The sequence below is a fragment of the Maniola hyperantus genome, chromosome 6, assembly GCF_902806685.2.
Source record: "Maniola hyperantus chromosome 6, iAphHyp1.2, whole genome shotgun sequence".
Classification (NCBI taxonomy): Eukaryota; Metazoa; Arthropoda; class Insecta; order Lepidoptera; family Nymphalidae; genus Maniola; species Maniola hyperantus.
In genome coordinates, this window is record NC_048541.1 from 6,364,696 (window position 1) to 6,391,544 (window position 26,849).

Sequence of the window (26,849 nt, forward strand, 5' to 3'; positions counted from 1 at the left end):
AGTCATTCAATCAGTCGTTACAAAGCAACGAATCGATGTAATTTTATAGTTAAAGACTTGGAAAGTATCGCAGGGAATTTTTTATTCCGTAAAATCTAAGAGTAAAGTACTAACTCAGAGTTAAGAATGTGTTACTTACCACTCGTTTAAAAAAATTAAATCTACGTGGACAAAGTCACGGGCTTCAGCTAGAATATTTTGAAGAACATAAAAAAAAATTCGTTTTATATTTTCAAGTTTATAATATGCAAGTACACATTGAGTTTCTCGTTTATAGCTGTCTAGGAGTTTGCTGTGAATGTTATGAAATATTAACGGAGAGCTGGCGTCCGTTCGCTTATTGCCTGCTCGGAGTCGGTACGTGTTACTGCCTCCAGACACGGCATAAGAAGGTGTTGCTTGTAATTTCGTCGGTGTAAGATTGCGCTGTAATATCGGGTAAGGGCTGCTTGAATTGTTGTATTTCCTTAATAGTTTGCATTTACCCCTCGCCGACAATTTGTGACAAGAGCGTGAGCTAAATTGTCGTCTTGAGGAAATAAACTAATTTACTTATTCATGGCAATCGCAACTGCGTTTGTTACATGGTAAAGATTGGTAAGTATTTATAATATAAAATGTTTATAGGTATTCTTACTACAAATCTAGGTATAAAAATCATTCAGTTCTGTCTTTCATAATATATGTTTTGCAGTTAGGTACAAAAATTTGTAACGTATTTCACAAGCAAGTTTGCATACTAAATCTTCCTTAATACGTAGAGAAGCGTAGCGAACCTTCCAAAAACCTTAAATCACCTGGCACATTACTTTCTCTTCTACCAACGGACACGTATTGCATCTTAAATTCTACTTAGCAGTAAGCAGACAATTGCAGACTGTGAGGCATTTTAATAATGAATTCTTTCAGCAGGCACGCGATAATAGTACTTTTGCTATTTTAATAAAACGACGTGTCATAAAACTCATTGACTCTGTCATTGTACAAACGAAGGTTTTCGAGTTTAATGCCTCCACATTAACACTATCACTGTCGCGAGTGAGCGTCATATAAAGTTACCCTGCCTCATATTATGTTGATTCCACGAATTCTTCTTCTCTATAAACTAGTTCCCACGTACTAACGTTCGTGACACGCTTCAATACGTTCTGCGAATATGCACTTCAGATAAAAGAATATAGAGCGAAGGGCAGTGGAAATATTACGTGGCAGGAATCATAATCTTTCGATTTAAATTTTTCATCATAAATCCTAAATAAAACTAAGGTATGACTTTTCTTAACCATTTACTTTCATAACCCTTTGTCATATTGAAACGACTTTTTCCGTTCATCCACCATTAAAACAACCACCCTAGCACACGAGTTGATATCTACTCGTGTGACCCTAGGGTGCATGATCGGAACAGTGTTTAATTAAAATCACCATTTTAGGTTATTAGAAAAAAAATACATATTTACAGTACACATTATACAAATTTTGTATATTACAATAGCCGGCAGGAAATATTAGATAGATTAATGTAATTATAGATTAGAATAATAGATTTCGGCTTTGTAGAGCGTTGTCTCTGTCACTCATATTTAAGTGACGTTTCGTCGGTCTCAACGATAGAGACAACGCTCTACGAAACCGCTACCTCTTTCGAAGGTCGATGTATATTATAATATTTTTTAGTCAGAGATGGATAGATGGACACACGTTTCCAAGTATAGGTACAGCCTAAGATGGCTGTTTGGGGTTAATCAACGATTAAAACGATTAATTTCCTTAATCACTGATTAACAAGCCAACAAATCCAACAAATGGTCTGCGTCAATATTTTTCGGGAAGTAATACAGACACTCAACATAAAGCATTTTCATAATAAGGATATCTACTAAATAACACTGAAATTATAAAAACGGAACTAGCACTATCACAAAAGCGAGCTATCATTTGGTGAGTTTACCCCTCCTTAAGCTGGTTCACATGAACCGACGAGGTTCGAGTACCTACATGAAACGCGTCAATAATTTCCAGGAAACTGCACTTTGAGCAAAATATAAACCGACCGGCACCGAAAATATTACGTGAGTTGAATAATTCTCAGCAGTTTATATTTTTTTTAGCATTTATTGTCGAAATTATTTTATGTATTCCATTTAATTCATAGAATCTGTAAATCTGGTCTATTTCTAAACCTTTTTAAATTGTATCATTAAATAAGTAATATTTAAATCTAAATAAATAATATTTAAAATGTATTACAAAAGTTACCGTTTACGAGAAAACTCCAAAAAATCGAAAACTTTAACCTTTGACCTTAAATAACTTTTTTTGCAAATGTTGGATCGATGAGGACTGTTCACAATTCATTTAAAATGGTGTTCCCAACATTCGTACCGATTTTTAGCCTAATTATTATTATAAGCTTGAGTGTCTAGTTTTACTGGACTACATGATTAATTTAAGCTAGCTAAGTAAAAGTTTTTATTAAGTTAAGTTATTATTGTGTAGGTACTGTGTATTTTTTTAAATTTGGTAGAATTTTTTACCTGTAGTATTTTGGGTAGAACTTGATATTTCGAGATTAAATTATGATTTTAAATACGACTCTCAAAGCTAAGTCTTCCTATCTACACAACAAATACCTAGCTATCGATATCCAGCGTTAGGACGAGGATGATGGAGGCTAAATGCTTGCTTGGAATCTAGTTCTATCCCATTGCCCAATGTTCGCAGTTGAATTGCATTACATTAGTCCGTGCTTGCATTCCGACCGTTCTAAATGCAGTCGGGTGAATCAACATATTTAACCGAGATATATATATTTAAGTAAGTTTATATATTTAAGCTGGCAATGAGAACCTCTTGCTCGAAAATAGTATATCTATGATCGTATATCTGTGATCTCATCTGGTGTTAAGTGATAATGCAGTCTAAAATGAAAGCGGGCTAACTTAGAAAGGGTATATGGCAGATTTATTAAACCCATACCCCTCATCGGTTTTAAGCGGCATTGTACCGGAACGCTAAATCGCTTGGCAGCTTTGCTTTGCTTTGCTAGTGGTAACTTGCTATAGCCGAAGCCAGACTTGACTAGAGACAATTTCGAAATTATAAATTCCCAAATTATCCCTGCCAGGAATCGAACCTGGAACCTCCCACTTATGACTACAGCATTCACCATTGCACCCGGGAGATTGTCAAATATCTATACATATACCTATACACATTCTAATTAAATTTAATTCTAATTAATTAATTGAAAATACTTCGTGTATCAGGGTTTAAGGAAACGTCCTACGACTGTATTATAAATATCAGATAAAAGCATATTCATATTTCGACCCTCTCGTGTCGCTACATTATTCAAGCCTGCGTTAACGTTATCTTGCAGTACTATATGTCATAATAGTTCCTCTACACGATAGTCTACAATGGTTTGGTTATGTCCTGTTCTCTTCTCGACATATGCAAGGATTTATTTTTGTACTGAATGATGCCTGCGACTTCGTCCACGTGGATTTAGATTTGTGAAAATCCTGTGGGAACCTATTTATTTTCTGGGATAAAATATACCCTATGTCCTTCTCCAGACAGTATGTATTGGGTAGATGTTGGGTTAACTAGTATTTAGGGTCAGCCAGGTCTTGCCAACTGTGTGCCAGGTCACTTATCACTAAACATAACAAATTCATATTTTGTGTCTTATAACAGTCAAAACATACAACGTCCAAGCTTGTTTGTGTGTTAACGTCAACTTCACTAAGGTTAAAGCGTCATGTTATCAGAGCTTTGGGCCCGGCTCGGCTTTGCAACAGCTTTGTTTCTGTTGACAGTGCCTGTGTACGTGTTAATTTTATTGAAGATCCTGACATTTCGCCTGACGCAGGTCAGCTTGAAGACGGTCACTCCCGGTTTGACAATTGAATCATACAGACGTGTGAATTATGCTCTCCACTCATTTGTGTTTCCGCAAACGTAATATTTTGTGTTTTTACGAGTATTTTCTGATAACTAAGTAGGTAAAAATGTATCGCTTGCTTTCGGTTTACAGCTGGATTGTAATCTAATTGTAAACCGAAGTTAATGTTTTCAGAAAAAGATGTTTTACAGTCATTAGCCATTATAGCCAATTTGATCATTTTGGTTACACTTTTTTGTCATCTCATGTATATATTTAATTTTTAAGCCCTGTTTATCATCATCATCATCAGCTTGTGGACATCCAATGTTGGACATAGATCTTCCCTAATGAGCGCTATCACAGTCAGTCCATCGTGCTGGAGGGCGTCCCACACTAAGGTTATCTAGAACTTTTCGAGTAGCTATTTTTGTTTGTTCGCCTAAATGTATACATGACATGACTTTTACTAAAAAAATACTCACTTGGAAGTTATACATAGGAATGATTTGGTTTTGGTGGCCTGTGTACGTGTTTATTGTATTTAAGATTCGCCGGCCTGTCACCGTCGCGGTCAGTTTGAAACTTTGAAGAGGGTTTCCACTGTTTTGATAGTTGAATCATCTTTCTTACTTACTTCTAAGCAGGTTTCCGCACTTGAGAAAGTCTCTATCTGTTGAAACGAACAATATTACTTTAATGAATCCATCGCAGAAGATATTAGTTGTAATAGTTTTAAAAATCTGTCCCAGATGGATCGCTTTAAAAAAATGCTTATCCAGTTTATCAAGAGGCACCTATTGTGGTCAAATAATTTGTTTGACCATACAAAGGATGCACCGCTGCCAGCATCATAGATAGATAGCATGTCTCTCTATGGTGGAATCGATGAGGTTCGGAGATTAAATTTAGTTTATTCAGTTGCTTCTAAATTTAAAATCTTATCTTCAATTTGCAACTTCAAATATATCAAGTAACATTTTCATGCATAATAATATTGTAGGAATACATCTGGGTATAATAATAATCTGCAGTCACCGTCGGAGCCATAATCAAATATGGCCGGACATCTTAATCGAGGTCCAAGCTCACCGCGCTCGACCTTACGTCGAATCCAGCTGAGAATATTATAACGATAAAATGTAAATAATAATCAAAGGAAATTTTTATAAAAGCAATAAAAGCCGACTTAAAATACATTTATCAAAAATCAATTTTAATAGTACTTATTAGGTAGATATTTTGTCGTTAATTGTTTGTCAAGACATAAATAAACACGTAGATATAAACAAAAAAATAGCTAACATTCAAAAACATTGTTTTAATTTAAAAATTACTTACATAATATGAAAATTTAAGTAAGTACACTGTTTGGGAGAAGTTTGCAAATATTTATTAGTAGGTAACTGCCTGAAAACATACACGAATAAAAAAGAGCGATCGTCAATATTTCTGATTCCAAACATATTATTATCAACTAGATGATCCCCGCAACTTCGACCGCGTGGAATTAGGTTTTTAAAAACCGCGTGGGAACTTCAATTTTCCGGGATCAAAAGTAGCCTATGTCCGTTCCCGGGATGTAAGCTGACTCTGCACCCATCAAAATCGGTTAAACTGTTGGGCCGTGAAAAGCTAGCAGACAGACAGACAGCCACACTTTGGCATTTATAATATTAGTATGAATGTATCGGTTCCATGTATGGAAATACATACACGTGCTGGGATAATAATCTGTAAGTAATCGTAGCCAAGCCACTATCAAATCCTTTTGGGTCGTCCTCGTCCTAATCGACGCTGGCCACGCCACGCTCGACCTCCGTCAAATCGTGCTGAGAACATGACCTGACTGTCACAACGAACAGATAAGATATTTTCATTTTTCTATTTAAAAGGTGTCCGACTGAGATGTTTTACAGCCTTTGCGCGCCTTCAAGTATTAATAATATTACGGATTACCGTACAATTTGTATGATCCAATCGGCATGATCTTAACCATTCAATGTCTCATGCAAATTATGGATTTATACTAGATAAATAGTTAATGGTACACACCCTTAACTAGTCCGCAATATATAATTTTTCAAACTAACTACTAATTAATTTTGCTTAAAGAATTTAATAAATTTCGTACTTATAAATTACAAACTTATTGGGCTTCTCAGTTTTTATTTACGAAACATAATATTAAATTCAGCGTTGTAGGCGAGAATTTTTTTTATTTTTATTCGTAACCCTCCCTTATTTTTTATTCTGAGCAAATTGTTCCAATTTGCTTCAGCCTCTATATAGATTATTAAGTATTGTAAGCTTACTCTCAGAAAGTTTCTGAGTCTACCACGTGAGTAAACTTGACGATGAACTTGCGAGTTGATAGTATACCTATAATCTACACCTTCCTTTAATCCAAGTGAACGCTGAGTTCAAATATATTTGATATAGGCAAGGTAAAATCAAAAGTTTTTCATTGTGTAAACAATATCAAGAAATAAATGATACCCGCGATATCAAGAAATACAAATAATATAAATAATATCCGTCCCTGTGGCGTAAGTTAAGTATATCGATTAAACAGATGGGCCGTGAAAAACTAGCGGACATACAGACAGACGCTTTTACAGTTATAATACCTATTAGCATGGAAGTATGGATTGCTTCGTTGGCTAAGACAGCTTGTAATGATGCAGTGTCGGTGATGATTTCTTTTGTAAAAAATTAAAAATATAAATTCAGTTACTGACTAAAATTCATCATCATCATCATCATCAGCCTGTGGATGTCCACTGTTGGACATAGGCCTTCCCTAAAGAGCACCACCAGACCCGGTCCTCAGCCTTCTTCATCCAGCCAAGTGGCTGACTAAAATTGGTATTATTTAAAGGAAAAGGTTTTCCATTTGACGCGTACTTTTTATCTAATAATTGTATTGTAAGGAATTTACCCTGGCAAGGACAGTGCGCGTTTGTACCGCTTAGAAGCTTGGTTCTCCGCCTGCTACATATTTCACTACATAAATCATAACTTTATTTCCTCTCGCTCGTAGGATAGTGGAAGGAGGAGCCTTTGAAACGACTTTAAGACTTCTCTACTATACCACAACAAAGGCGTGCGATATTAAATTAGGTGTAGAAGGAACTACGAGAAGTTAATATTTCATAATATGCAATTTAATATCCCGACATCTGAATTTCCTTAAACCGCTACTTTACAGAGCATTAACTCAGCTTTAGTTCGAACAATTACCTACGTTACGTATGCAGCGGGTTATACATTTAATGATTATAATGACGCTAACGCCACCTCATTTGAGACGTTTTAAACGGTCCTTCCTGCCAATTAGCGGGCGGCGCACCCAAAACAAAAGGACTGGAGCCTCATGAATTTATTGTTAGGTTACTGGCTTAAGTTATTTAAGTGTTCGCTGAACGTTATTCACGTGCGAGACGCCGCGGAGAATGCAGCATCCCACGACGATTTATCATGAATCTTTAATTAAACTTTAGCACTGACTGTTCACGGAGACTCATTGTGTCTCACAATATGCCCGCTATATTGATTGTTTCGGTACGTTCGCTTATTAATCTGCCATGAGGTGAAAATTCATAAATGAAACACGAAATCAAAAGGTGTTATAAACACAATTCGTTCTCTATTGGTTATATTTTCACTATTGTTTGTTCTAGTAAATTGAAAATCGGCGTTGAAATTGATTCACAGAATAGGCTTCGACATTTTGTGCAAATAGTTTTTATAACTATTTCAGAGAGAAATAACGAAAACAGCTGCAAGAATTGTAATAAATCTACATATGATATTTCTAATTATTTTACGATTCTTTATTTTTATAGTGATTCAGGATTTCTTAATGGATATTGATGAAGAGTCTTTGGCTTTGCTAGATTCAGACTCGTAATACATTCACTTTATATGTATAGGTAATGATATATGATAATATACCATTTATTTCGGTCCATGTTAACTTCCACTTGGCGAGTGGACTGTCATATATAAAGAGACGAGTCATTTGGTTTGTGAAACATGTTTTAAACTCAAATGAAATGATGAAGTTTTGAAGTTATTTTCAGTTCGTTTATAATACAATTAAGTGCTTGCGGTTTGTGGGTACGATTCAATTATCAACTTCACGAATAGTTTACCTGCACTGCGTCTGTCAAAAATTTATATTAGAATATTCACGGAGAATATTGAGGAAGATGTTCCTGGAATTTGTACAAAAAGAAAATATTGTGAACTCATCTTTTAAGAAACTTTTACGTACTTAGGTATATCTCTATGATACGATACGTGATACTGGCAAGATAGATACTATTATGTATTTTGTGATACTGGTGAAATACAAAAGCTCAAAAACTCAATATTTATCACATTGTCTGGTAGTATATTTTGGGTAATTTCACAAAATTATACAGTAGAGTTTGTGATAATAATTTTATATTCATTCCTATTTTATTCTATATTTTTATATATGTTATAATTTATTTACAATACTATCAACAACTTTAATACATTATACAATTAGGTAATGCAACAGGAGTAGATATAGCATTTTTTATTAATTTCTACAATGGGTTCAGTTTTCTATATATATCATTATATGTGGTTACTTATAGAAAAGCAATAAAGGTAAAATCATGAAATAGTTAATAGGTAGTATGAAAACAGAATTTTATATAATATTAACAAGAAATTAACGCCTTTCACTCGAGTCACCATATTAACGGAATCATAATAGGAATAATACAATCCATCTTTTAAAATTAAATTTATAAAGTATAGATTTCATAAGTGTTTTCTTACAGATTCTCTTCTATACAGATTATATAATATTTTAGTGATCTCTATATTATATTTTTTTAAATATTTTATGGACCATTAATTGATCTTTAATATTTTCAAATAAACAAAAAGAAATATTCTATTTTTCGACAATTTAAATTACAACAGAAGAAAATCAAATATCTTTTAATACCTACTTCCTACATCCATGAAAAAAATACAATGACGATCCAAATCTAAACATCAGCCATTGTACTAATTTGAAATATTATAAAGCTGAAATGTAATTGACATATTTTTAAGGGGGTTTTAAATAAACTATTTTGGTAAAACAATTGACTATAAATTTTTCGTTTTTATCTTACTTACATTGAATTTTAGATTTTTATGTTGTGTTAAAATAGCATTTTATTTCATTAAATACTCGGATGACTTTGTAGTTCAAACTGACTTTCAATAATAGTACCTAGTTAAATATATCTGATCGCCACTGTATTTTTTATAATGTAGGTATTACGGGTAAGGATAATCAGTAAAATCATAACCTTCGAAACCAATGCTCTAAGTCTATCACAACACCGCATACAAATTTTATCTATGAAAACAACACCATGATATACCGTGGAAATTACAATAACCAATCGTTACCTCTAACAGCGACTTTAAAAGGCACTAGTCATTATTTATATTATGTAATCTGATACGTCCAAAGTCGTTGTAATTCGATTTTACTACACCAAAGAATATGTTTAAAAGCAATACATATTTTTAATAATATTGGATAGCTTTACTCATAAATCTGAACGACATTGTAAGCCACACATTCTTGGTAAAGTCAGCTAAGCTGCGTCGCTATAACAAGTAAAAGACAGTAGCTTCAAAAATATTTTTATAAAATAATTAAATGTTATATTTTTTTAATATATATCATTCTTAGAAAAAATTATATCATTATAAAATATAATTACGTGATCTTCCAGGAACTGGATAAATTATTATGGATTTTGATATATTCTGGCATGTTGACCATGGTATTAAAAATACAGTGTAAACTCTATATTGTGAACTTCTGATATTTACCGGAAAAGCGTAGAAATTGCTAAGGTTTGTTTGGTTTACATTGTTACCCTTATATTGAAACATTCTATATCGCTAGCAACCACTCTCAATGGCGAAACAATACGTCATTATTTAGACCCCAATAAACATTAATTTCACTGAGCTTAAACACCATACTGATATAGAGTCGTAAATATGTCGTACGCACAATAGAATTTTTAGAAATGTGTTTGTTTGTTTGTTGTAATTGGCTAGCACATATTTACCTACTGTAATTCCTAGTATCGTTTTATTGCTAAAATAGTTATTAATAAAATTACATTGTTTTCTCTTACTTTCCGTTTAACAAAAACTCTTTATAACGCAATAAAATACCCGGTCCCTTCAATTTCGCTACATAGAGTGTACACTGTACCTACTGTTGAAATTTTAAAAAAATATGTAGACAGTAGATTTGAAGACCACTAAATTAGGATGCGTAGGTACTAAACTAATATTTTTTAATAGCGAAGCAGCTTTATTTTTATTTTTGAAAATAACTCAAGAAAGTTAGATTGTAACGGAAACAATGTAAGTAACTACTTACTAATGTAAAAGCTTTTAACATGTACCATACACATAAACCATCAAATACTACTGTATTTATTTCTATATTTATTTACCGTTTTATTTACACTTTAGCTACAATTAAATAAATGTAAGAAGGTGGTTCCAATACAGTTTTTACCCTTTCAATCCATGAAAATCTATGTTATTGTTAATTAGCGTATTATTCTGTGACATAACGTAGGTATAGCAGGAAAACGCGTATACAAAACAAAAGTATTCACAGATCCCTATTTTCATAATCTCCTTTAAAGATTGTCGCACGAGTCACAGTATAAAAGCTCACTGGATACTTTTGCTAATTTATCTGCCTTGTGATAAAACAAAACCTCATAAACTCATTTTCCACCTTCTTGCACAATATTTGACTACACACTTTAAAGGGGTTTGTTCGTAGTAGCTCCAGACAAACGTAGTTAGGCCCTCATTTAATTACTAAGCATTTTGATATTATGATACATTTTAAGAACTAATATTTATCTATGTCTGTGATTCCCCAGATTTCCGGTAAAATATGTAGTTTCAAAGTTACACGGTCTCAAGAATTCATACTATAAATACTAATATTATAATCCATACTTCTGTGTCTGTCTGCTAGCCTTTCACGGCGCATCCGTTCAACCGATTTTAACGAAAATTGGTACAGCGATAGCATGCATCCCGAAGAAGTACATAAGCTACTTTTTATCCAGGAAAATCAAAGAGTTCCCAAGGTATTTTAAAAACTTTAATCCATGCGGACGAAGTCACGGGCATCGTCTAGTTTACATATAAATCTTTGAACGCGTGTAATTGTAATACTAGTTATTTTTACGGAAAAGTCGCAAACCATAGACAAGACATGAGTATTATTTTTTAGAAAATAACACCGATCTTGATTATTTGAGAACTGTATTGTATATATGTAACGTTTGTATGGAGCGAGTGACGGAGAGACCCCTATTAACTCTTATTTAGTTAACTTGTAAATTATCATCGGCAAATTAAGCTCTCTTCTCTTGCGGCACAAACGCCGTGGGGAGGCGCTAAAAACAGCTTGCCGTTCGCACAAGCACACAGTTGGTATATATTTTGATGGTGCGGATCGTGCGTGTGCGGTGCCGTTGATGGCAGCGGTAACGCGGACTTCAGTTTCGGCATGTAAATACTCGGCGCATCTAACCGTATCTGGAAATTAATCTTAATTTTGACTTTTGTAAGGTCCTTTACAAGTATGCTGATCATATTTTTGATTTAGTGATCCCATACAAATAGTCAGAATTTTAAATGCTTGATTAACTTTTTATATCAGCTTTTACCTAAAACCACGTGAGTAAATTGCTACTAAAACTGTACCTACTAATCCTTGGATGCTATCTATTGGTATTTGTGCTATGTTCGTATAGTAGGTAAGTAAGGTTTTATACGTATAGCACTCTACATTTGCAGATACATAAGAATATTTTTGATGGATAGCATACATTATTCAGAAATACGAGAGCTATAAAATATAGAGGTTTGAAACGTGCGGTCACGTTGTAGATGTATCCCCGAGTCAGCGTGTACTGAGACGGCACGGGACCTCATGTACTAGGAAGTGGTAGACACAGATTGTTCTGATGTCGTACATTGAGGAATCTAAGGCTGATATTAATTATAGAGCGTACTTTGACTTAGCTCAGCCTTAAGTTTTAGTTAAAATGAGACAGATTTATACGTACCAGCTATCTGAGCAAAGTAGAAGTGCGTTCTATAGATCTCACCATGAGAATAATTATGTCTGCTGTGCAACTCTAGAGTCCGGTTAGATTCAGTTTATATGCTCGTAAGATTAACTCGATAATGTGGTTATGGTCTAATATCATACCGAGCCAGCGATGGAGCGCAGTCGGAAGGTGGATAGACAGCTCGCGCTGATGTCGCCAGCTCGGGATTCCAGAGCTATGCTCTGTGCTGCATGCATCTCCAATGACCGGGTAGGGGATTCCAGCCTGTTACAAAACAATATTTTTTATAACTAGCTAGCTTCGCTTGACTGCAATCACACCAAACAGAATAACAGAGTTAAAAATTTCAAAACTTTTAAATTTATGTCAAGTAGATAATGCCCGCTACTTTATCCGCGTGAATTTATCCCGTGGGAACTTTTTGATTTTCCGAAATAAAAAGTAGCTTTAGTAGGTAACAAGCTTCTCTGAATCAAATTTCGTCAAAATCAGTTAAACGGCCTTCAATAATCCCGCGGGAATTGTGATTTACCGGAATTAAAAGTGACCTATTTCCTTCTCCGGAATGCAATCTGTCTCTGCACCAAAAGTTAAGATCGCGGGCTGAGAAGACAGGCAGACAGACACACTTTTGCATTAATAATATTAGTATGGAAGAATGGATTACTTCGTTGACTAACTAAGCTCGTAATGATGCACAGTTTCGGTGATGATTTATATTGTAAAATTAAAAATTCAGTTATCTCTATCTCTATCTTTCTATATTTAAAAATGAATCGCTAAATGTGTTGCTGATCGCAAATCTCGAGAACAGCTGAACCGATTTCGCTAATTCTTTTTTTATAATATTCCTTGAAGTACCTTAAAAAACCTGAAAAAGAATCGACTGTTAGGCGGTACGAAGTTCGCCGGGGCAGCTATAGTTAATAATAATTATATTTGGTATTATTTTGGACAATAAAGGATAGAAAAGCTCTCCATTCGAGGTGTATATTTTTAATCTAAGTAATAATATTGTAATGTAAGAAATTTACCCTGGTGCGTTTGTCTTTGTACCTACCGCTTAGAAATTTGGTTCTCTGTCTACTTACATCAATTGTTTAGAGGGTGGAGCTTTGACCAGCGGCGACTGTACGGCCGTGTTGAAGGAAGCCCCGGCAGGGCTCGCTACGACGAGGTTATCTGCACCGATGGTCACCGCGTCTTGTCCCGCTCCTAGCAGCAAAGTGCCACGCGTGTCTCGCACTTCTAGCCGAGCTGCGTTTACTTCTAGGCGATCATGTCCTGGGGATAAAGGTAATCACATATTAATTATTATGCACTATGTAGGTACTTTAACTACGATAAATAATTACATAAATACTACAAGTGCTTCTAGAAGATGATTGACGTCCTACTTGCGCAGTGGTGAGCGCATGGTTGCGTATGGTGGTCCTGATTCAATTGCGGGGGAGATTGATTTGGAGTCATTTCAAAATTGGCTCTGGTTTGATCTGGTGGGAAGCTTTGAACATAGTTAGCTACCTTACCAGCAAAGATTTGGTTTACCGCGAAGCGATTTAGCGTTCCAGTAGGTACGGTGCCGCATATAAACCAATTAATGGTTTAATAATAGGCTTCCTCTTGCCCCCCCCGTTGTCCCGCTTCCATCCTATCCACCACTTTCCACCAGGTGAGACCGTAATCAAAGGCTAAGCATCTGAATAAATACATAAATAAAACAATACTTAAGCATGGAGTTATATTAGGAACGTAAATTGCATTATGCTCGTCACGCTAGGTAGTATGGGACATGGTATGAATAGTCGAATTACTTAATATGCAAGTTCTTACCTAAAAATAATCTGCTTTGCAACATTCCAAGCGAATCACGGGTAGACACAGTAAAATTCCTGGAGGACTCTATAGAGATAGGCTGCCCTCGTCGTGATTTTATACTCGATGCAAAAAGGGAGTCCATTACTAGTGCTTGTCCTAGCAATTGTAATCCTCCTGGAACTATTCTTAGCTGACCCATGCCTTCCTGGATGATAAAATATTAACTTATAAATATTTCACAATACCTACCCAATGAAGCACTATAAAGTAGTCTAACGCGGTATTCAGATTTTAAAAATACTTCTTCATAAAAATTGTTCCTAAAACATGTATATTTTACTTAAAGAGTCTAGACGTTCTTTAAACTATGGCTGCCGTAACTCACATAACTGCCAACCTGGTTTTGAACGAGAAAAATTTATGGAGTTCGCAAAATTTAAATGTAAACTTCACACCTACTCATAAGTACCTAAAATACGTATTATTATTATTATCCATACTGTATTTAATGTTGTAAATGCGAGAGTGTGTCTGTCAGTCTGTTAGCTTTTACGACCCAACTTTACAACGAAATTTGATACAGAGATAGCTGATAGCGATAGAGATGGCTTGCATCCCGAGAAATGACATGGCTACTTTTTGTCCCGGAAAAGCAAAGAGTTCAAAGTCACGGACACTATCTACACATTAATATTATCATCAATTCAATTCCTGAAGAGACAAAAGAAACCAAAAAATATGTCGTCATTGTAGAACGATTCAAGTTGTTATAAAAAGTCCCAAAAGTTTAATTTACCGAATTGAAATCCAATACTTTCAAAACCCACAGCGTCAAAGCGAGATTGATAATCATCATAAGCATGAGCGCCATGACAAGAATGTAGAGACATTTCTTTCGCCAACCGTAAATGCCAACTTTGAATTGGCTATTATAACTGTTCCTGATCGAGTCCGCCTTTGTATCCCGGCCCGCATTGTTGTTGAGGATTGGCTCCGGGGTGATCTTGTCCGCGTAAGGGATCCTGGAAGAAAAATATTGCTTCAAAAATCACGACGTTTCATTACCTTTTGTCGATAAAATGGTATACGGTGACTTTAAAGTTAAGTGAGACGTTCACTCGAGACGGAACTTTTCTACAATACACGAAGACCTTTGGCGCAGTGGTGAGCGATGTGGTCTTATAAGTAGGATATCCCAGGTTCTGATGTGTTCGTAAAAGATCTTGGAGCCTCCCAATATGCGCTGAATGTGCATAACGACGGGGTTTTGGTTGGTAAAAATCCTACATAACCCTATGTACTTATTACCCAATGCTTTTTCCCCAGGAAATCGAGTATCTTAAGAAGATTTCCATCCCTTTAACAAAACGGGCGGACAGGGGAGACTTAGTAGTAGAGGCCAATTGGCACCCTTTGCGTACTGAACATAAAATTAACTTCTTCTATTTGTCGAAAGTTTGTAAATAGGTATAGCTATGTTTTGATGAGGTTTTAAGCTATCAAGCTTTTATAACTTTCAATTTTGTAATAAGTATTTCATAGATAAGCCTAAATAGTAAGACGACAACCTATATTATTAAAAAAATCCAAACATCACTTTCAAATAAGAGAATTTTCCGCGCCGAAGTGGAAACGTTTGAAACAGTTGAAACACATTATTATTCGCTTGCATAAATCAAAACTTTATTTCCTTCAGCCCTACTGATCGGTACAAATCTGGTTTTGTCGCATAATTTTTTTTTACATATCTGATAGATAGATAGACACACAATATTATGATTTTTCCAATACCACATGGAAACCTACTTACTACTTCAATTCTGTGCCTATGCCTTACCTACTCGAATTATTACCTACTAGAGCCATACAACAGCCTATAAGGAAGTTTTCCCTCAGTTTTGATTTTATTTTATGAACTTTAGTCAAAATCTATAATTGCTTAAAATTGTACCTAAATATCACCTTAGTAAACAAACACTTTCCATAAAAGATGGCAAAATCTCGTTCGAACGTTTGAAACACATTTCGCTTGCATAAATCATAACTTTATTTCCTCCAGGCCTACTGATCGCAACAAATCCGGCTTTGTGTCGCATTCAAGTGGCTTACATCTATTTTACACTACTATCGTATCGATGAAAAGAAAATTCAATTGCTCTTCAGGTTGAATCTATTATTATTAAAAAAAGAATTTAAAGAAATCGTGATTCCTAGGTATAACTTATTTAAAAAAAACATGATGTTTAGTATTCGTAAAATACAAGTTGTTAGACTAAATATTAGATTTCAACGACAAAAGCAGTCTAAAGCTTATCACGAGATTTTTTTAAGCTATGCCAAAGTATTTAATTCAAGTATAATTAACTTCATCAATCTTACTTTTTATCGGTAGATAGGCATACTCTATAAATATTAAAAGTCCACGTAAAAGGAAAGTTTACTTTAACATTAGATGTATGGGACATCAGGAGCTAATTTACAAGTTTAACATTCGTAAACTTGCTAATGTGGTTCCGTTCAATAAAATACGACTAAAAATTGTAGTCTCAACCGCATCACTCGGGCCATGTGCTTAATATAAGTCAGTCACGCGATGTAGTTTATATTTAAAGCATTATTGCGGTGAAACTCTCTGTAATTATGTTCTTTAAAAATAATTCGGGGTATAATTTGCTAAGACAACGCCACCTCAATACTTACTTTGAAAATAATGCTACTTGCTTTTCACGTAGGTTCATTCTTTAGCGTTTCTAACATTCCGAAGTCGCTGGAGAATCGAGAGACACGTCATTTCGGTCAGTCAGAAACAAGAAAATCCAACCAAAGAATTTCTAAGTACTACTTCGTAGTAACAGAAACTCTTGCACGGTAAACATAACAACCACGGAAACAACAAGTTTTTCCACTCTCCTGTAAAGTTGCTAATTTTCACTTAGTTACGAGATGTTAGAACTTAAACGACGTTTTCTTGATTATGCTGAAATCCTAGTATAGCTTTTCAATGTGTTGTAAAATATAAGTGCTGTTTAACACAAAAACAAAACTGTATTTTTACAAGGAAACACATTTATTATTATTACTGAATTTAATTTCTTTAAACTCATTGTATGTGTGGTCAAATTAAGAAGACGTCTACAATATTTTACGGTGCATATTCCTAAACTACTTTCACGTTATAACTTTATGTTTATCCGCTCCTACGATAAACGTACACCAAAAGCCACGTCTAGTATATTAAAACACTAAAAAAAGTTATTAAATTTGGTATTTAAAGTCAATCCAAGCTATAAAGTGCATAACATTCGCTTCGGAAGTAAAAACATCGTGTTTTAATGCCAATAATACGCACGGGACCGCGCCGCGAAGCGCACGCTATTCGAAAATAAATTCCAAATATGAATCTGCATTCGCTTTATGCAGTTCTATTTTTAAAGGTTCTGGCAGCTACCCATTTGATTTAAGCCTGTGTTTAGGCCACGAACATTTTGGCGTCTTTAGAAGCATCATACTTTAGATAGAAGAAATCGACTAACTACAAAAAAATACGGCGCTGGAAAAATAGCACACTGTAGACAAGTTCGTATTGAAAGAAGCTTATTAATTTAGGAATAAAACCCATATTTTATTCCTAAAAACAAATACGTGCCTACCTAATCTAAGTTTTCAAATGAAAACTCAGAGTAGAGAATTATTATAATAGGTACCTAACCAAAATATAACATATGAAGTATTCATAAATGATAATATGAATCGTAGCTATACAGTATGGCTAGTGCCATGTTTATTTAAGTTAATGACTAGTAATTTGTTTAGTTAGTGGAATATTCCTAACGAGTGCCCAGCGGTCGCATATTCTGATGGTCGAAACGCTCAATTAGCGCAAACACTCACTATTATTCAACTATCCTACCTCAGTTTTCATATAAAACCTCAGTAATTTCATGCAACGCGGATATCACAGCTGTTTGTACATAACAACGCTGAATGACACTTCCGACTAATTAAGCTTTGAATAGATGCGTTGTCAATTTAGATTAGATAATGCACATAGGTACATTAGCGCTCACATGTTCACGAGATTTCATTAATTTACTACAGGAACACTTCTAGTATATCTTACAGTATACCTAATCGCAACCCATCACTACTGATATTAGAAATGCAAAAGAGTATGTTTGCTGGTTTGTCCTACAATCATCTCGCAATAGAGCAACAGATTGACGTGATTTTTTTGCATAAACACAGTTAAAGACCAGAAAAGTGCTTAATATGAGCTATTCTTTGTCATGGAAAGTTAAGAAATTCTTACGGGATTTTTAAAACCTTTAAAAAACCACGCAAATGCAGCCATGGGCGTTAGCTAGATAAATCATTCATCAGTCTTTGTGCGATTGGTAAATAATAGGGTCTTGGACTGTGGTAATATGTGGTAAATGATGTGATTTTTTGTATAGCGGCAGTTTATGGGGCTAGAATTCATAACAAGAATATTTAAAAAAAAATATGTTTTTTAAAATGATTCTCTTTAATAAATAATTCTAGCCCCATAAACTACCTACCGCTATACAAAAATTACATTATTTTATTACTACAGTCCAAGACCCTATTATTTTCCAATCGTACAAAGACTATAAATCGATACTTTCAATAAATCGATTTGTAAAAATTCCTCTAGTTAAAGTTCAATAGTTTAATAAGATATACCTTAGTACCACAATAAACAAATAAAGAAATACTGATATTTTTACTCAAAAAGTAAATATTTTTAAATCAAACGAATCTAAAATCAAGTGCATTGTTACGCAAACAAAGATTGTTTGCAACATAAATCAGAGGGAATTGAGGAAGAGAGTTAAGTGGAGATGTACGTACAATTCGGCACCAAGCCTCTCTTTATTGTATTAGGATTAAGGAAAGCCGGCGGAGACATTCACTCCGACAACGCTCCAACATCTTGATGAAATGTTTGCATTCAGTGCTATGAAATACAATACAAAAACTTGAAAAATAATTCGAGCGAAATCATAGATCTACTATGATAATTTTACTGAAATTGAGAACTTAAAAAAATAGATGTTTTGTTTTCCTAAAACTTGACTATTGATAAAAGACACAATATATCTACTGTTCGTTTTGTTCCTAAACTATTATTCTCTCATCTCTTAATCTCTTAATTAATTATTTATCTTATTAAACTCGACTCGAACATATCCAAGAACATAAGCAAGTGCAGGAGGTAACATATTTTCATGCAAATATTGTTTCAGCCCATTTGATATGCAAGCAATGGGGACAACATATCCTCTACATCTTGCAGTGAGCGCGAGAGTTAGAATTTTTCAGCGTGCAATGGTCGTGTCGTGTTTAAATCCTTGTAAATTTATGACCCTACTCGCTGCCGGTGGCCACTTTTAGAAATACTTGCTCTTGTGCAAGTCCCATAGTACCTTTTGATACCGCTCGTATATTGATGTGACATAGTTGGAGATTCAAACGGCAAAAATATTTGTTTGTACCTTTTGTGATTCCTGGATTGGATATTTGTTTTTGCTGGCACAAACGGCTGGCGTCTTTTTGTTGATCATAGTGGAAGCACCTATTGTGTAAGATTATAATGAAATTGTTGTAAGGCAAGCCATTACTAAAAAGACAGACTATGTAGATAACGATAAAATTAATTACGAACAACATAATTTTTAAAATGGGTCTTTTTTCATTTGCCTGTCTTGTGAAATCAGGAAAAATTAATATACTGATAATTATAATTAAAAAGATTATTTTATTCTGTTTAAAACCTATAAGTGTGCTACTTATTAGCTCATACGACACAAAGGCCTAAATTAAAAGATGTTATACCGCAGACCTAGTTTACAGTCAAAAGAAATGAAAGAGTAGGTCTTGCTAAGTTTTCTGCTAAGACAACGATTGTAAAAGTAGGTGGTTGTTCCTAGTATCTTTGGATCTTTTCAACATTATGTTGTTATTTTGTTCTCCAACCAAAATCATCATTGCTTTCTTGATGGAAAAAAATACCACAAATTGTTTTCCAGCACATAATATCTTTCATAAAATCAGGTAAGTACCTACTTATGCATTTTTTGAACCAAATATTTAAACAGATGTAAGTATAGATATGGATATATTGAAATAAGCTATAACTACGTACAGACGTTATGCAGTAAAGATGAAACATATAAATGAGTTGAGATCTAATAAATTTTTCACTCGGAAGTGTAAACGATGTACGTGGATGCACGTAGCGCGCCGTCCGAAGCGCCCGGACGAGGTACTTTTCCCAAATGAGCCAAATTAATCATCCTCATCACGACATCTAACTTCTGAACTACAATCGCTTTAAGAGATGCGATTATCCGTTTCATTGGTTCCAGAACTCAAATTTAATAACATGAATTGTTACATGCATAACTAAGACCGCAATCAAAAACTAAAATCAATAATTAATAGAAAGTGAAAGGTTATTGGCTAAAGATACAGAAAAGGGTTAATCATCTGCGGCATCCGATGCGAAGTAAAATAAAAAAATTACATACTCATTAATAATCCATATCAAGTTAGCAGATGACATTTATAAGAATAGCACTGGGTGAAAAAACGGAAACATTAATAAAAATGTACCTACCTACTCGTATTATGAGACTCTCAAGTGTTTCTCCTCTTACTCGTTTAATAAAAAGGAAAATAATCCTCCTCATAGGCTATATTAATTTGAACAAACTACGACAGTGTGTAGAAGAACTAGAGTAACCGACATAGCTCAACGGGTTGCGAAGCTGAAGTGGCAATTGGCAGGGCACATAGTTCGTAAAACCGATAAACGTTGGGGTACCAAGGTGCTGGAATGGCAACCTCGAAAACGCAGTGTTGGAAGACCCCCACTAGGTGGACGGACGACATCAGACGAGTCGCAGGGAGCCGCTGGATTCAGGCGGCACAAGAGACCTATGTCCAGCAGTCTATCGGTTGATGATGATGAAGATGATGATGACGACATTGTGTTGGGCCACATTTGTAGAGCACTCTTCTGATCTTGTGAGTTTTGGTGTTTCTTACACCGAACACGAATTTTATACGCTATGTATAAAGGTGGATTTAGACCAAATGAGTGAATGTTCACTGTATTCTCACTCTGTCAAAATCCCTTTGGATAAACGAGACCGAGCGTTGCTTTGGCGAGTAGGGATAGAGCGAGCATTCGCTCGTTTGGTCTAAATCCGCCTTTATATGAACGTGACATGCCAATGGTATAATATCATAGGTAGGGATATCAGAACTGTTTCACCATAATATTAAGTTGTGACGCTTTAGCTCTTGTATGCAATCACTGCCGTTTTATATAAAAACCGAGGTACAACAGATGAATAGAGAGTGTGTGTGCTAATTGAGCGTTTCACCGCCCGTCGAAATGCGCGGCCGCTACACATTCGTTAGCAATATTCCACTAACGAACCATACTAATAGCCATTATGTTGAATAACCTACCGCTTTGTGCTGTGAATCCGGGCAAGTGACACATGGTGCTTGACCTGTATAGGCCACTTGCATATTTTGCAAGTTATTTCCTTCCATCACGCTGGCCAAGTGCAGATTGGTATGATTGTATCTTAAAGTACATTATGGAGAATTCTCAAGCATGCTGGTTTCTCATATTGATTTCTTTTTGCACTAAGGGTGATAAGATAACGGACGGCAGGTAAGTAAGTGATATTTGAATGCTTAAAACGCACGTAAAGTTAGAGGTGCGTATCCGAGATCAAATCTCAGACCCTTCGCAAAGGAGGCTTAAATCTTAACCAGTCTATCACTGTTTTTTTAATTTAAATAAGTTTCACTTGCTATATAATCCGACCTCTAATCATAGGTATCTTTTATATACATAGTGATTGATTTTTAGGGAAGGTTTATCTCCAATGCTACATAATAATAGAGCCAACAATAGATTTTTTATTTATGGAAGAGCTAAAAATGCCATGATTCTCATGTATAACAGACTTTATATCCGCTTACTTTTAAAAGGAAAATAAGTGCGGCATTCAGCGAGCGCCTGCACTTTATCTCCGGGTCGAGTCTTCCAACACGTTTGGGAGGTTTAGATGGCATTAGAAACCAATTACAACAATAATATCGTACTTAGGAGTCCCTCGCTTTTCCAATTTTATCAATAAACACAGCTGAAGTTACTTAAACGATACGAATAACTGATTTATTTTATTCTATGTTGTTTAAAGAGGGGGTTTCTTCGTAATGCGCTCCAAACAACCGTAGTTTGGCTCCCATTTGAAAACTAACCCATCAAACTTAATAAAATTTGTAGATATGTTAATAAAATATTCAGTTTTAAACCTATACGGTTTCAAGAATTTACATACCTACAAATATTTTAACTCATGCAACTTTAAAACTACTTGGGACCGGTTTCGCAACCACCAGATAAACTTTATCTAACGGATAAATTTGACATTTTGACAGATACCCAATAGAAAAACTGTCATTACGGTCTTTAGTTACTTTTACGGAAGTCTGGCAAAAAACAGACATATATATTAGTTCCTAAAATGTGTCTACAATGTCAAATGAGAACAAACTCGTTTGTACGGGGCGAGTGTTGGAGAGACCGCCGTTAACTCTCGTTTAAAACAACCACATATTTTTTGTTTACATATTCTCAAAAGTAAATGGTCCAGCGCTGCAACGAGAAATATGTATGTATACCCTGCATAAAAGCCAGTATGCTTATTAGCCAACTCGGTACAAAGGCCTTGATTAAAACCTTACAGCCATCGTGGACATACATAACACTCAAATATAACGCGTAAAATTTAACTCCTCACGCGCCATTTTAACTTTTTGTGTCAAATTTCATGTCGGAAGTACTTTTACTTAAGTAGTAGGAAGTACTTTAAGATTTTAGTCCTTATTTTAAAGGTAAACCGGACTTTTGACATGCCACATCGGCGCCGTACGTTTCGCAGGGACCGCAGGTGTGTCGCTACCCTTAGAGATTGTGTACAAAAGAATCGCCCCTTTATTTCTTTAAAATTAAAACGTACGAGCATAGTTCCTTATTATATCTACAACATTTCAAAAAATTATGAAAATTGGATTTACAAGGAGAAAAACGTTATCGCTTTTTGTATGAAAATTTATAGACGATGCTCTTAAGTAATTTAACACTTGCTTTAACGGTGAAAAACATCGTGAGGAAACCTGTATGCCTGAAAGTTCTCCGTAATGTTCTCAAAAGTGTGTGAACTCTACCACTTGACCAGCGTGGTGAACTAAACCCTTCCAATGATTCTGAGAGGATTCTTATTCAGATTCTATCTACATCAATGCAGTTATAGTCATCTCTTTCCTTCCACTTTAGACCGACAGAGAGGCTAATATTCCAGTTTCAGAAACACACTAAAATGCAATGGTAGGTACTTTATCAGGCAAAAACCTTGGTTTCGGTTGTATCATGAGACATACAGACAGGTACCAGTTAGATAATGCTCGCAACTTTGTCCACGTGGATTTAGATTTTTTTAAATCCCATGAGAATTTATTGATTTTACGGGATCAAAATTAAATCTAGATGTTCTTCAATGTCCTTCCCTGGGAAGCAAGCTATCTGTGTACTTGTCAAAATCGGTGAGACAGATGGTTCGTGAAAGCTAGCAAACTGACACACTTTTGCATTTATGTATGAAAGTGACAGGAGGTCTGGCCCCAATTTACTGAAAGACTTCATCAATAAGGTGGAGACCACCGAGTAAGGATGATATGAGACCATTACTTTAAACGTTGCACGCTCTAGCTACACCAAATCTCTCTGCCTTTAATACACAATGCTGATAAAAGGTACGAATGAGGTGGGAATCTAATAAATTTTCCGCGCGGAAGCATAAACGATGAACGTAGTGGCACGTAGCATCGCAGCGTAGCGCGTGGCCCGGCTTCAGAAGGGGCCGCAAATGAGGCATATTAATCATCTCCATCACGCCAACTGACTTCGAAGACGGCAGTATTCTTTGATATGGCGTATTAACGGCAGTTTCTTTTGCCAAATATTATTTGTAGAGCCATTTGCTTTTGATTCGACATGCCTCGTACAGATTGGTGTAAATATGCAGGCCATGCATTGCAAAGCTTCCCGTATACAGACCGTTCACTATAATGTCTTGTCCCTTGCCATCATGTTGGTACTATTAATTTGTTAGCTTTGTTCCTTAGAACATAGGGTTTATTATTGTGTGAACAGTGGGAACAGCAATGGCGCCACCATGATGGTAAGGGACAAGTTATAGTGAACGGTCTGTACTTCGGTAAAATATAACATGCAAAGTAACGAGTTCCCATAGTCTCGACGAATCGCGTCTGAGTACGAAACTTCTTTGCGTAAGCTAAATTTCAGTTTCTGTGTAGAATGTTACTTGGCTGCACCAGTCTATACGCGGACGTACATAGGTACCTATCATTTTTCATCAGGAATTTGAGATATGTACGTGCAAAATGATTTATTTGTCCACTCTCCATCTCCATCTGCCATCTCTGTACCATCATCGAAATCGAACCGTGAAAAGCTAGCAGACCGACAGACACACTTTTTTTTCATAATTCAAATGAATTGTTTAAATTAACATTGTTGATGGCCTTTGCCACTATTTTGTATAGCGTTACTGGAGCTCTAGCTAAATTCGTAGTGGAATAGTTGTATGGGGAATAGGAGTGCTAATTGAGCGTTTCGGTCGCTGGAATGCGCGGCCGCTGCACACTAGTTAGCAATATTCCACTAACGAACCAAACTAATAGCTATTAAGTTGAATAACACAGCACTTCGCACTGTGGGTATGACACAAATAACACGTGAATCGTGACGCTTATATTCAAGAAGTTTTTTCAGAGGCATTCATTACACGACAGATTTTAGTGTCAGTTTTGCCACAGTCACTACTGAAAAAAAAGTCCTTATTAGATGCGTGGGTCTAGTAATAACTGATGTTTGTAATTTGTATTTACATGTCAAATATCTGGATAATTCTTTGCTCCAACAGTCCTTATTGACCGAATTAGGTGATGCAGACCGAACCTATCGTCTAACGCAAGCATAAAATATGTAACACGTTCAAGAGTTGCATGTTGTATCTTTGAGCGTTTGCCATTCGCAGTTCGACTACAACACTCCATATTTCCATCGTAAATACGTTATGACTGTCTCCCCTTCAACTTGCATGCGAAAAAATTTAAACTTTCCAACTTCGATATTTACTGTTCAGTTTGAATATCCATTTAAGTGAAAACCTTCTGCAGAAATACATGAAATGTGCATTTGAGTTTAATGAGAGATGGACTTTTCTATTACGTTTCTTTTGACTTGGAAAGTGCGAAAAAAGTAACCGAATATCAATTATAAGTTTTTATTAAAGGTATTAAAAGTTCAACGAAACCATTCTATTAAAATTTAAAACTAATAAGACTTGAAAGTAATATTATAAAAGCAGCGAAAATGTTACTGTCTGTCTGCTTGCTTTTCACGACCCATCCGTTTCACCGATTTTGACGAAATTTGCTATAGAGATAGTTTGCATCCCCGGAAAGGACATGGGCTACTTTTTGTCCTGGAAAATCAAAGATCTTAATCCACATGAACGAAGTTGCGGGCATCATTTACTTGGTATAAAGAAGCATGCATTCTGTAGATGGACGTAGACTGAAAAATTTAGACTTCAGGGTTCCCACAGAGTATTTGAAAACCTAAATACACTGTCGAAGTTACGGGCTAAGGCCCAATGTTGCATAAAAAATCATAAAAAAAATTAATAATAATAATAGTTGATATTACGTTACCACAGTGAATGTACCAAACTCTCTAAACCAAATCTGAAAGTTCCTAAGAATGCAGGCATTAGAACAAACGTTCAAATATGTCTGTATGGTTATACGCTGAAATTGTAGGATGGTGGTCGTAGGGATAAGTTGTCCTGAATAGACTTTGCATATTTCATTTTAAGCGCTTGCCAGTTGCAGTCCAACTCAAACTATATTTCTGTCGTGAATACGTTATAACCGTCTCAGCTATCCAAGTGTGGAACGAAAAAATATATAAGTAGGTACTTTTCTACTCCGATGATTATTTGAATTTTTTTTACATATTATTGTAAAGATTATACTATGCAACCGTTTCCCCATAACTTTGCGTGGAATAAGGTTCTTAAAAATCCCCTGTAGCCTAGACCACTTCTTATAATATAACCATCTGTACCAACCATATAGTCTGTAAGTTCTTTTTTTCCTTTTCATTTCCCTTAGTATTTCCAAAAATCGTGAAACATATTTCTTCTATTTTCGACGAAAGATACAACGAACGATTTAACTTTTAAACTGACAGACTTTAATACAAATATCCAATCTATTTTTCTTCCTTAGAGCTTGAATTTTCAAAAATCCTTTCTTAGCGCGGATCCTATCTAAAAAAGAAAGACACAAAAGAAGTACATACATTGTTCACAGAAATTAAAAATTACCTATTTTATTATAAAAACATAAATGCTGCTATTGTCATATTACGCGAGGATAATAGTTCAGCTGGTTTGAACATTATCTTGAAAAGACCGGATAAATCGGTTTTCTTCGTAAAAATCATTACAACGCATAATACACTATGAAGCTAGAAACTGGAACCAATTAATCAAACTTTATGAACGATGAAAATACAGTATATTTCCGTAAAAATAGAGCGTAGTGAACTATCACTAGACAATCGTGAGTCGTATTTCAATTAAGTTTTTCACCATAAACTATATGTGTATGTTGAATACAATACAGCGTGTAGGTGGACAAAAATATGGAAAAATAGCCAGTGTAGCAAATAAAACATATTGTACAAATTATTATTTAAACATAACAACAGTAAATGTTTTACTGAATATTTTTGTCAAAGAAATCCTATAACAATCAGCAAAATCTACCTTAAA

The 26,849-nt window shown here is 35.1% G+C and overlaps 2 protein-coding genes across 5 annotated transcripts in view; both read right to left on the reverse strand.

Moving 5' to 3' along the window:
• The window catches only part of LOC117983190 (organic cation transporter protein-like), a 156,593-nt gene that overhangs the window by 29,748 nt on the left and 99,996 nt on the right, over positions 1 to 26,849 (reverse strand). The gene's annotated exons all lie outside the window — the stretch shown is intronic.
• Positions 8,442 to 26,849, reverse strand: part of LOC117982844 (zeta-sarcoglycan-like) — a 38,955-nt gene continuing 20,547 nt past the window's right edge. For all 4 annotated transcript variants that reach the window (XM_034969274.2, XM_069499006.1, XM_069499005.1 and 1 more), the window contains 5 exons: positions 14,672 to 14,897; positions 13,891 to 14,080; positions 13,149 to 13,341; positions 12,198 to 12,321; positions 8,442 to 11,518 (listed from right to left, as the gene is read on the reverse strand). In XM_034969274.2, the coding sequence (XP_034825165.1) occupies positions 11,324 to 11,518; positions 12,198 to 12,321; positions 13,149 to 13,341; positions 13,891 to 14,080; positions 14,672 to 14,897 (928 nt within the window). In that variant the 3' untranslated portion in view covers positions 8,442 to 11,323. The remainder of the gene's footprint in view (positions 11,519 to 12,197; positions 12,322 to 13,148; positions 13,342 to 13,890; positions 14,081 to 14,671; positions 14,898 to 26,849) is intronic.